Source organism: Leucoraja erinacea, chromosome 25 (assembly GCF_028641065.1).
Source record: "Leucoraja erinacea ecotype New England chromosome 25, Leri_hhj_1, whole genome shotgun sequence".
In the NCBI taxonomy this organism is placed as follows: Eukaryota; Metazoa; Chordata; class Chondrichthyes; order Rajiformes; family Rajidae; genus Leucoraja; species Leucoraja erinaceus.
The window spans coordinates 12,534,819-12,546,018 of NC_073401.1; the positions used below are offsets into that span (position 1 = coordinate 12,534,819).

At 43.5% G+C, this 11,200-nt stretch overlaps 1 protein-coding gene across 2 annotated transcripts in view; it reads right to left on the reverse strand.

Moving 5' to 3' along the window:
• Positions 1-7,969: 7,969 nt before the first annotated feature.
• The window catches only part of LOC129709391 (leucine-rich repeat-containing protein 43-like), a 59,111-nt gene continuing 55,880 nt past the window's right edge, over positions 7,970-11,200 (reverse strand). For both annotated transcript variants that reach the window (XM_055655713.1, XM_055655712.1), the window contains exons 10-12: positions 11,136-11,200; positions 10,018-10,123; positions 7,970-8,163 (exon numbers count right to left, since the gene is read on the reverse strand). The exon at positions 11,136-11,200 is cut by the window's right edge and continues 214 nt beyond it. In XM_055655713.1, coding sequence (XP_055511688.1) covers positions 8,003-8,163; positions 10,018-10,123; positions 11,136-11,200 — 332 coding nt within the window. In that variant the 3' untranslated portion in view covers positions 7,970-8,002. The remainder of the gene's footprint in view (positions 8,164-10,017; positions 10,124-11,135) is intronic.

Below are 11,200 nucleotides of genomic sequence, written 5' to 3' on the forward strand. Positions count from 1 at the left end.
TTGCTCAGGATTCCAGCATCTGCAGTTCCTCGTGTCTCCAGGTAATGTTTCGGGTTGGTGACAGTTCATCATTTTAATTTAAATATTTATGTTACACTGTTTGATATGCATTTCTACACAATGAAAGCTTCAGTATGGCTTATTGGTAGCGCAGTTGGCGATGGCAAGTTCTCGTATGTGAAGTGTCACCATTATTCTAAACAACACTGACATCCCCAGGGTGCAGGGAGTTGTCAACACTTGTACCAATTTCCACGTCAGTGAAGAATGATTTCATAAACAGAAAGTGATATTTTCTCTTAATATTAAACATAATGCAAACACAAATAATGATTTTTGTGGGCAAGCACAAAATTCCACTGATGATCTCAGATAGGTGTTTTAAATTGTAGCATTCATTTCCTCATTGTATTGTATTGTATATCTTTATTGTCATTTCCTGAGTATTCACATACCCAGAGGAAACAAAAAAACGTTGCTCAACCAGAGTCCATTCAGTGTGCATTAAAAATAAATAGAAATAAAAATACATGTATCATGAACAAATTTAACACTCTACTAAACATGATATTGCAGAAGCAAAGAACGAGGCTTGGCAACTGATTGTTGACATGGCATTGAAATTCCGGCACTCTGGACGAAGCTCTGCAGCAGGTCATGCAGGAACATTTTAGACACTTGCGATGTTGGGACAGTTGTTGTGACACTATGTGGAGTTGGTGACCAGCGAGAAGAAGGTCTGGTGACAGCAACAGGGATTCATAGGTTTCTAGTGTCAACGAGTAAAGTTCAGGCTTAGCTGCTGGAGCAAAGCCAATCTTCAACTTGGCGAAGGAACTGCTCAACAATATTATACAGTCAGCTAATAATTGATGCCTGCTTGTGCAGGGTGGAAGCAGAAGTGGTTTATCTATTGGTAAGAAACTGTATAGCTGCATAGTCGCTTTTATCACATGCAATATGTTTCTGAAACTGAGCTTGGGGAAGGTGGAGTCGGGCTGAGGGGATTTGAGAACAAAATGCTGGAAAGAAAATCAGTAGTAAGGCAACCTTTTTACATTGATTGAAAGATACAGCATGAAAACAGGCCCTTCAGCCCCACTATGTTATCCCACTTTCACATCTATTCTCTCCACTCTGGGGGCAATTTACACAGGGCCAATTAACCCACAAACCCACACATCTTTGGGATGTGGGAGCAAACCGGGTGACCGCATGCAGTGTACCACCCACCCACACCCAGCCCTGTACCTTATCTAAATGCAAAGACTGGAACTCAAGGGTGTAACTCAAGGGTGCATTGGCCAGCTCCTGACATTATACAGAGTTGCTCCAGCACTTTGTTACTAGTTTTTATAAACCGGCATATGTGGTTCCTTGTGTCTACACTGTGCACAACATCATAGTTACAGATTGAGCAACTGCCACTTCTCTCATCAACTATTTCTTCTGATTTGAAATATATATATTTTCTCTCTAGGACACATCCACATTTAGTGTTTTGGGTGTTGAGTCATCTCTCCACTACAAACTTTCTCGTCAACTTTGTAAATGACCCAGTCATTCGCACGACATGGTACAACATAGTTTATTAAAGATCACTTACAGTCCACTTCAGCCGCATGTTGTTATAGCAAGCGTAGCAACTATTCGACTGCCAGCATAAGCTGAGTTTTGATAATATAAACCGTATAAGAGGTGGAGCTTCTACTAATAAAGAACTACAATTGGTTAGTGTGGAGTAACCAATCTACATCTTTCCTTGTAGAAATGAAATGAAGCACAACTAAATGCAAGCCAATAAGCAGAAACACTTGATGACTAAATAATACGGTACCCGAAACGCTAATAACGCATACGGGGACGTATAGATGGTTAAACAAAATCTCCATATCTAAGGGGTGGCCTACAGACACGTCCCATGCGTGTGCGGCATAGATCCGCGTCTCCGGGGAAGTGACTGGGGACGGTGCCGGAGACCCGCAGAGTGGAGGTGGCGAACGTTGTAGTGAGGCCGCAGGGGGCACGGTCAGTGGTTGCTCTGCAGCAGCTGGGCACGAGAGACGAGTCGGCCCACAGTTGGAGGCTACATCACACGCGTGACCTCTGGATACGGAACTGCAGGACGTGGTTCCTTCACAGGAAGGAGATGTTGACAGTTGCGTCTGTAAAGGCCCCTGTCGGCGCTTACCAGGTAAGAGCGCGGTTCTTGGGCAGGGCTGTGAATGTGACTCAAACAGCCATAGCCCTTGTCGGTCTGTAGGCGCTAGAGACTAGAGAGAGGTTTAGGTGGTTTGCTGGACTTTGTCGAAAGATCGTTTCTGTGCATCGCGTTTAAGCTAGAGTTGTTTTTGGACCACGGGAGGTGAACGGACCTGTGGGCACGGGCAGGGCAGCACGGATTTGACGACACGGATTTGACGAGACATCAGGCGTTCGGCAGAAGACCCCAGTATTGGGTTGTGGGCGATGTTCCTTAAGTTAAATAAATCCAAGTAAACGTCACATTTAGCAAGGTGTGAGCACTCCATTAATGTTTGACGCTATGGACAGCCCGTTCTGCGAGTCCGTTGGACTGTGGAAATTCAGGGCTGCTGGTGACATGGCGAATATCCCATCATTGAGCACAGTTTTTGAAACACTGGCAGGTGAAGCATAAAGTACTACAATTGGTTAGTGTGGAGTAACCAATCTACAAACTTAACCTGAATTTCTTTTCACTTTATAGGCCTTTTTCACGGGGCGACTTGACGCAAGATGTAGCCAGAGTGAAGTGGTCGTGGTCTAACACGATATCACACGATATAACGGGGGGTAGACAAAGAGTTCCCACGGTACTCGGCATTTCTGTTATTTGTGCGAGTGACTTGTCCGTCTCCCGAGCTTTCCCGTTAAATCTTGAATGACATTGTAAACTGTCAAGTGTAATTAAATCATCACGTGGCACAAATGTTGTCACTTTTCTTTTAACACACTATACATATCCTCCCTTGGTTGAATTGGTATAGACACACACAAAGCAGAGTTTTACTGTGTATGTGGGAGACACAGATGGAGCGAGAACAGTTACTGAGGCAGAGTCTCTCAGCCTGTGTGAGAGGGAGGGAGGGAGAGAGAGAGAGGCACACACAAGGCCTGCCTGCTGCTGAGTTAAAGAGTTCCCACGGTAGTAAGACGATGTGTTGCGCCCATCTCAAATGCCAACGTGTTTCAGTGTAGACAAAAACTGTCTGAATCAGCGCCAGTGGAGTAATCAGGAGACACCCGATTCCATTTTTGTCTCGGGACCCTTCCGGGATCTCCCTCGACAAATCCCCAACAACACCTTTCCCCCGAAATCCCAACCCTTTCCCAGAGATCCCGTCCCGACTTGGGGAATGGGCCAATAATAGTGGATCCAGGGAAACGCTGTTATTCGTGACGCCCCCTCCGCCCTTTCCCAGCTGCTCTCAATCTCACCCCTGGCCACACAAAAATTTATACTTTAAGAAGGAATACACGGAACATTTAAACTCACAACGTTTCTAACAGAGTGAGCCATGTGAGCACTTTGATCATTCTCCCTGTATTTGCATTTGACAAAATAGTTGGAAGAAAATGTTTAAAAGTGTTCATACCTTTTGCTATGCCTAATTGGCCCTTACCTCTGCGAAAATAGTCTGATATTCATAGGTGAAATGTCACGAACAATAATTGATTCTGTTATTAATTGACTAATAATTGACTCTATTAGCAATGTATTAAATCTGACTACATGCGGCACAGTGGTAGAGTTGCTGCCTCACAGGCCCAGAGACCGGGGTTCGATCCTGACCATGGGTGCACCGGTTTCCTCTCACACTCCAGAGATTACAGGTTTGTAAGTTAATCGGCTTCGGTAACATTGTAAAATTGTCCCTGGAGTGTATAAGAATAGGTGGTCGGCGCGGACTCGGTGGGCCGAAGGGCCTGTTTCCGCGCTATATCTCTAAAATCTGAAGTTGGGTAATGTCTAAAGGAACTGCAGATGCTGGTTAATACACACAAAAGGACACAAAATGTTGGTGTAACTCAACAGGTAAGTCAGATATGGGAAGAAAAACATAAAAAGCTGGAGTAAGTCAGCGGGTCAGGCAGCATCTCTGGAGAAAAAGAATAGGTGGCGATTCGAATCGGAACCCTTCTTCAGACATCCTAATCGGAATTGAGTCTGAAGATGTGTCTCGTCCCGAAACACCACCTTTGTTTCTCCAGAGATGCTGCTTGACCCGCTGAGTTACTCCAGCCTTTTGTGTCTGTCTTCGTTTTAAACCAGCATGTGCAGTTCACTCCTTTACACGGGTCTCTGGCGAACATTGATTGGTAGCGTTCCGGACCCTGCTTCGGAAAGGCATCGATCGCTGGGCGGCGAGGACTCCGAGCTGTATCTCTCAAAGAAGTACATGTGAAAATTTTCTCACGGACCATAAAAATGCGGGACCTTTCAGTAAAGTCCCTTTTAAAGATTATAGTTATTTTCTCATGAATAAGTTGATGTCCATATGCGGATGTAAATCTTTATTTTTTTAATTCAATCCCACAGAAGACAATTTTTACTCACCTTCTGTCCCCTCTGTCCAGCTTCCGGGTTCACCGTTCGCAGGAGTTCCCACGGTAAACGCAAGAGTCAGTACGGATATCGCACTGGCCACTACGTGCATATAATGTTGCAATGTTCAACCACAAGTGTACAAGTCACCCTTGGAGAATGCCGTACGGTTATCGCAAGAGGTTCCCACGATGGTCAACTATGGTTAACTCTTGCGTCAAGTCGCCCCGTGAAAAAGGGGTTTTAGAAAGCAATCAAAGTCATAAAAACGATTTATTCTTAACCTACCATTAGAGATTTTTTCTATCCACAAATGAGTTGAGTGTTGTCGCGTTACACAGCACAGATGCAGCCCATTTGGACCTTACAAGTCTGTGTAAACGATGGCTCTGACTCTCTGGCCTTACCCAATGGAGTGGTGTTTGATTTTTTTCAGTTACATTCAAGGCCAGCAGATGCTACAAGCGAGTTTCTCTGAGCAGGTGGTTGCAGGAAATCATGACAACCATTCGTCTGAGGAAGGGTTCCGACCCGAAATGTCACCTATCCTTTTTCTCCAGGTACACTGCCTGACCCGCTGAGTTATTCCAGCACTTGTCCTGTGTCTATATTCGTCCCACCTTGTTGGTGTGCTACTCTTGTTAGTGGCACGGTGATACAGCCAGCTAACGGCTAATGTCTAATGGCTCCTCTGTTTCAAGGTGGAGTTGGCAGGTTCTTCCTGTGACTATCTCTAGGTCTCTATCCCACTCGGTAACAACGAGGTTAATTGGTTTATGTAAATTGCTCCAGCATGTAGGTGAGTGGAAAAATCTGGAGATTGCTGAATGGAATGTGGGAGACAAGAAAATGGAATTGGCATAGGATTAGTGTAGATGAGTGCTTGACAATTGGAGCAGACTTGATGGGCCAAATGGCCTGTATCTATGCTGTCAATCTATATCTTAACTCATTTGTGGATCAGAATCTCTGATTTTGTTAAATATTTCTGAGACAGTAAGGCACGTGCATCAGTCAGCCATTACGACAAGCTCTCAATTACAGATTTAAAATTGAATTCAATGTTTTTAAATGTTCTGATTTGAACTCATGACCCGGGGCCCTGAATTACCAACCAAGTAATTAACCACCAAATGCCTCAACGTTATTTTCGACTGGTTTTGATTTCGGATAATCTATTTCCATCTCCAGATCACCCAATCTACAGCAAGTCATCAAGTAATAAATGCAAATATTTGTAAAATGCTGTAGGACTTTTATAAGAGATCTGAAGTATTGCGGGCAGTTCTGGTTGCGCCATTGCAGGAAAGATGTGGAGGCTTTGGAGACGGTTCAGAAGAGGTGTACCAGAATGATGACTGGATTAGAAGGTATAAGGAGGTTTGGACAGATTTGGATTGTTTTATCTGGATCGCTGGAGGTCGAGGGGAGACCTGATAGGACTATATTAAATTATGACAGGCATAGACGGTCAGAATCTTTCTCCCAAGTTGGAAATATCAAAGACTACAGGGCGTAATTTTAAGGTGAGAGGGGCAAAGTTTAAAAAGGAATATGCATGAAATGTGCTGCACAGAAGGGTGATGGTGGAGGCAGATGTGATAATGGTGTTTAAGAGGCTTTTAGATAGGCACATGGACATGCGGTAAATGGAGAGATATGGATCACGTGCAGGCAGATGAGATTACTTTATCTTTATCTTTATGTTCAGTACATACATTGTGAGCTGAAGGGCCAATTTCTGTACTGTACTGTTTATGTTCTGCTTGCATTTTTGTAAAATGAAAGATGCTGGATAACTGTTCCTTAATACATTGGCGTGCAAATGATGGCTCTGACTGTGTAGCCATGCAAGGCTAAGTTGTGTTCGACTTTTGTAGCAACTCGGGTCCGAAAATGCTACAGGACAGCAAAAAGATTTACCTGGAAACTGCAAAGTAGAGTCATGGAGTGATGCAATGTGGAAACAGGCCCTTCGGCCCAACTTGCCCACACCGTCCGACATGTCCCTACACTAAAGATAGACACAACAAGCTGGAGTAACTCAGCGGGACAGGCAGCATCTCTGGAATGGGTGATGTTTCAGGTCGAGACCCTACACTAGTCCCACCTGCCCGCATTTGGTCCATATCCCTCCAAACCGATCCTATCCATGTACCTACAGTATCTACTGTAACTGTTTCTTAAGTGTTGGGATAGTCCCTGCCTCAACTACCTCCTCTGGCAACTTGTTCCATGCACCCACCACCCTTCGTGTGAAAAAGTTACACCTCAGATTCCTATTAAATCTTTTCCCCTTCATCTTAAACCTATGTCCTCTGGTTCCCGATTCACCTACTCAACACACCATTGATTCAAAGTAGATCAACATTTTTTGCTGTGGCACAGTCGAAATATGCCAGGGTAGCTTTCTTGGTGTAAATATCACCAACGCCTTGTCCTGGTCTAGGCCCATGGACACTGTAGCCAAGAAAACACACCGACACCTCTACTTCCTCGGAAGTCTATGGAAAGTTAGCATATCTCCAACGACAATTACCAATGTCTACAGATACACCGTAGAAAGCATGCTGGGACGCAAGTCGGGGCCTGATCAACCCCGGCTGGGTCACCTGGGCCCGATGACCCCAGATCACATCACTGTGGATGCGTCCCAGCGCATCTAGAAGATGTATATTTTTCACATCAGGATGAATCACAACTCGAGTTGGCAACTGCTCTGCCCAAGACTGAAGGAAATTACAGAGAATTGTGGACACAGCCCAGTCCGACTCATAAACCAGCCTCCCACCCTATGGACTCCATCCACCTCGGGAAAGCAGACAACATAATCAGGGACCTTTTACACTCTAGCCATTCTCTCTCCCCCCCCCCCCCCCCCCCCCGTTCCTGTCAGGCAGAAGGTACAAAAGCTTGAAAGCATTTACTACCAGATTCCTGAACACCTCCATCCCCCAGCTTTCAGACTCTTCGAGCAGACATCCCATATGCAAAGGATTTATTCTCGATCTCCCAATCAACCTCATTGCCTCCCTTGCACTTTTTTTTTAAAATCTGCACTTTCTCTCTAGCTGAAACACTATATTCTTCACTCTGTTTCCTTTCTCTATTGTAATTCCTGCCATGCTCATGTGTGGTTTGATTGTACTTGGGTACAGTGTGATTTACCTGGACAGCAAAGCTTTTCATTGCATCTCAGTGCACTTGACGATACTAATACCAACGCAAGTATAAGGTCAGGGTTGAAAGAGCATTTGCATAATTTAAAGCATAAATACTATTTGATTTCAAAGAAGCTTCACCTTCAATGAACAAGTAACTAAATAATATGAAATAACGAAATAAATAATATATAAATATATTATATTTATCCAATTATAAAATACAATAGATGGATTGAAAGTAATAATCATTATATTTATTGCTGAATTGCAGTTACAATTTGAGGAAAACAACTGTGGAATCTTTTATGTTTATTTCTTTCCATGCTTCTGCTGTGGAGAACCACCGTTGGAACTGTATCTTAAAATCGATAAAGAGATGCTTTGGCGGGACTTCTTCCAAAATCACAGAATCAGATTTTTTTTTCCCTTTCTCTGTAAAAGAAAATTGATACACAAATGTTTATCAGGATGTTGCGTTGGTGCACAGGGTGGCACAGTGTTCAGCTGGCAGAGTTGCTGCCTCACAGCACCCTGTGGCCGTGTGGGTTTTCTCCAGGTGCTCCGGTTTCCTCCCACATCCCAAGACGTGCGGGTTTGTAGGTCAATTGGCCTCTGTGCGTAAGGAGCGGTTGAGAAAGTGGGATAACACAGAACTAGGGAGAATGGGTGATCGAAGGTCGGCGTGGTCTTGGTAGGGTCTATCTCCCTGATGTATCTCTAAATGTTTTAAACAAATTATGTAAATTGCACTGATATGCAACAGAAGATTGAATGGTTAAGACTTCACTCAAACGCAGGTGAGGAAATACTTTCCTGCAGAATGTAATCTGCGCTTGTTTATGGAAACTGTTGTGGGCACCTGGTGAAAAAGAGACATTGTGATTCTGTGGCACTGGGGACCAGCGAGCTCCCTGGAAAATTTCACCACATTACATTTTAACTTGCAACCTATTAATGATTCGTCCTTCCTGTTTAGTTTAGTTTTTAGTTTAGAGATACAGCGCGGAAACAGGCCCTTCGGCCCGCTGTGCCTGTACCGACCAGCGATCCCCACACATTAACACTGTACCACACACACCAGGGACAATTGGCGTACAAACCCGGACCTCTTTGGAGTGAGGGAGGAAACTGAAAATCTCGGAGAAATCCCACGCGGTCATGGGGAGAACGTACAGACAGAACCCGTAGTCGGGATCGAACTCGGGTCTCTGGCGCGGGAAGCCCTGTATGACAGCAACTCTACCGCTGAGCCACCTTGCTGCCTGAAAATTAATAATTTTCCCTTCTTCGTGAAACGGATTAACTTTTCAAATTTGTCCAGGCACAAGGAATAGAAGGTACGGATCATGTACAGACAAAGGAGATCAGTTTATCCTGGCATCATGTTTGGCATAGACATTGTGGGCTGAAGGGCCTGTTCCTCGGCCTGGACTGTTTCATGTTCTATGCGTCTGTTCTACTTTTGCAGTGCACAGTTAGAGCACCATATTGTAAGTCAGGTCTCTGGTTTATTCCAGTGAGATCTGTGTTTATCAATCTTTTTGCAATAAATATCCTTTGGTATTTTTTTGACAGTCAATAGGACAATTTCAAGGTAGGTAAAAGACCAGGATCATCTGTGGTTTGCATACGTCAGCCTTTAACATAGAACTGTAGAGCACAGGAACAGGCCCTTAAAGCTTCCTTTCCTGGAGACAGGTGTGTTTGAGGTTTTTGAAATATCTTTTTCATAGTGGCCGTTGACTATCATTAAAAGTGTTTTCTTCGTCCTCCTGAGGTGTACGTTGCTGATATGTAATACCACCCTCGTTTTACCATTCAGTGGACTCGCCTTCCCTGTCCTGTGAATTGGTTTATTCATTTTTTACATTTGAAAAAGATGTAAATGTAGGTTGCTCCATCACACCCTGATGTACTATCGCAGCGTTTACGAAACATTTAGACAGGTACATGGATAGGACAGGCTTAGAGAGATATGGGCCCCAACGCAGCCACTTGGGACTAGTGTAGATGGGACATGTTGGTCAGTGTGCGCAACTGGGGCCGAAAGGCCTGTTTCCACACTGTATGACTCTATCCACAGAGAAAATGCTTATACTGCCAGAAGTATTTTCACTTATTTATTAATACAATGTAATTACTGCCCCTTTATTGAAGAGTCCATAGAAATAGTCCATAGTCCATAGAAATTAATTAATCAGTTTTGACTGCAAAAAAATGCCTGGATTTAAAACATCAGGTTAAGTGGCATTGTTGAGACTTGGGCAAACCAAAAATACCACTTACTGTGGGCTGATTTGTCTAGTTTATGTTTTGGCTTTGTTGCACTGTCTTTTCCTGCTTTTGAACTCTTTTCATCTTTTTTCTTTGCGTTCTTTATTTTCTTCGTCTCCTAAAAAGGAATGAGACAGTTTGGTAAAACCAAAGTATTAACAATTATTTTATTGTCTCATTTGTTGCCAGGGTCAACTTCAATAATACATTGTTGAAACTAATGATCTCCTCGTACATCTTTAATTATAGCTCACAGATATGGCTTGGCAATTTATTGAAGAATGCAATCTCCCTCTCACCCCCTCTGCCCTCTCTCCCACACACATGCTCTCTCCCTCACATGCTCTCCCTCTCCCACTCGCGTATTCACACATTCTCCCACACTTTCTCTTTCTCCTTTCCATTTTCTCCTCCATCACTTCTCTCTCCATTGCTCCTTTCTATTCACCTCCGTGCTTCAAAGAGAGTCATATATGCCGTCAACGGAACCACTAAATTCTTTCTTGTTGCAGCTTAACAGGCCCTTAAAGGTGATAACACACAGATAATATATAATACTCAAAAATACAATAAACTGATAACTGGAGGCAATGAAATTTTCAGGTGGGTAAGGTATGAAAAATCAGCTACGAGGTCCTAGAATATTGTTGATTGTTGCTGACAGGAACCCCACTGGGAATGGACAATGTACGTGTAATAACACCAGATGAACAACAAGGAATCACAATGGACCTTGAGGTGCCTTGCTGATCCTTTGCTCCAGATATGAAATCTAGCCATCTGCTCCGCAGGGACCAGCATAACATGTTGTGCTAATTAATAAAATGGAAATATTATGCTCCCTACGCTTCAAACTTTGGAATTAATATTTTTTTTTTGCTTCCATCATTGTGCTACCATGTGCTGTACATCCAACATCTTCAGTAAAGTGGACAAGACAATGAACCATGGTTTGTTTGGAATCGCTACAATTTACAGGACATTTGTTTATGGAGGAAAGCATCAGTTATCTAAAGGGTACATATTTAGCACTTACATTAATGAAAATCTAATCTCTACCTTGTCATGGTTTTAAACAGGGTTATAAGATAAAGTAGACCCACTGGAGTTGTAATTACTTAATATCTTACCTTAATATCTGGAGTTGGTGGTTTTGGTATTGATTCTTTTACAGGAATTCCTAAATCACAAAGCA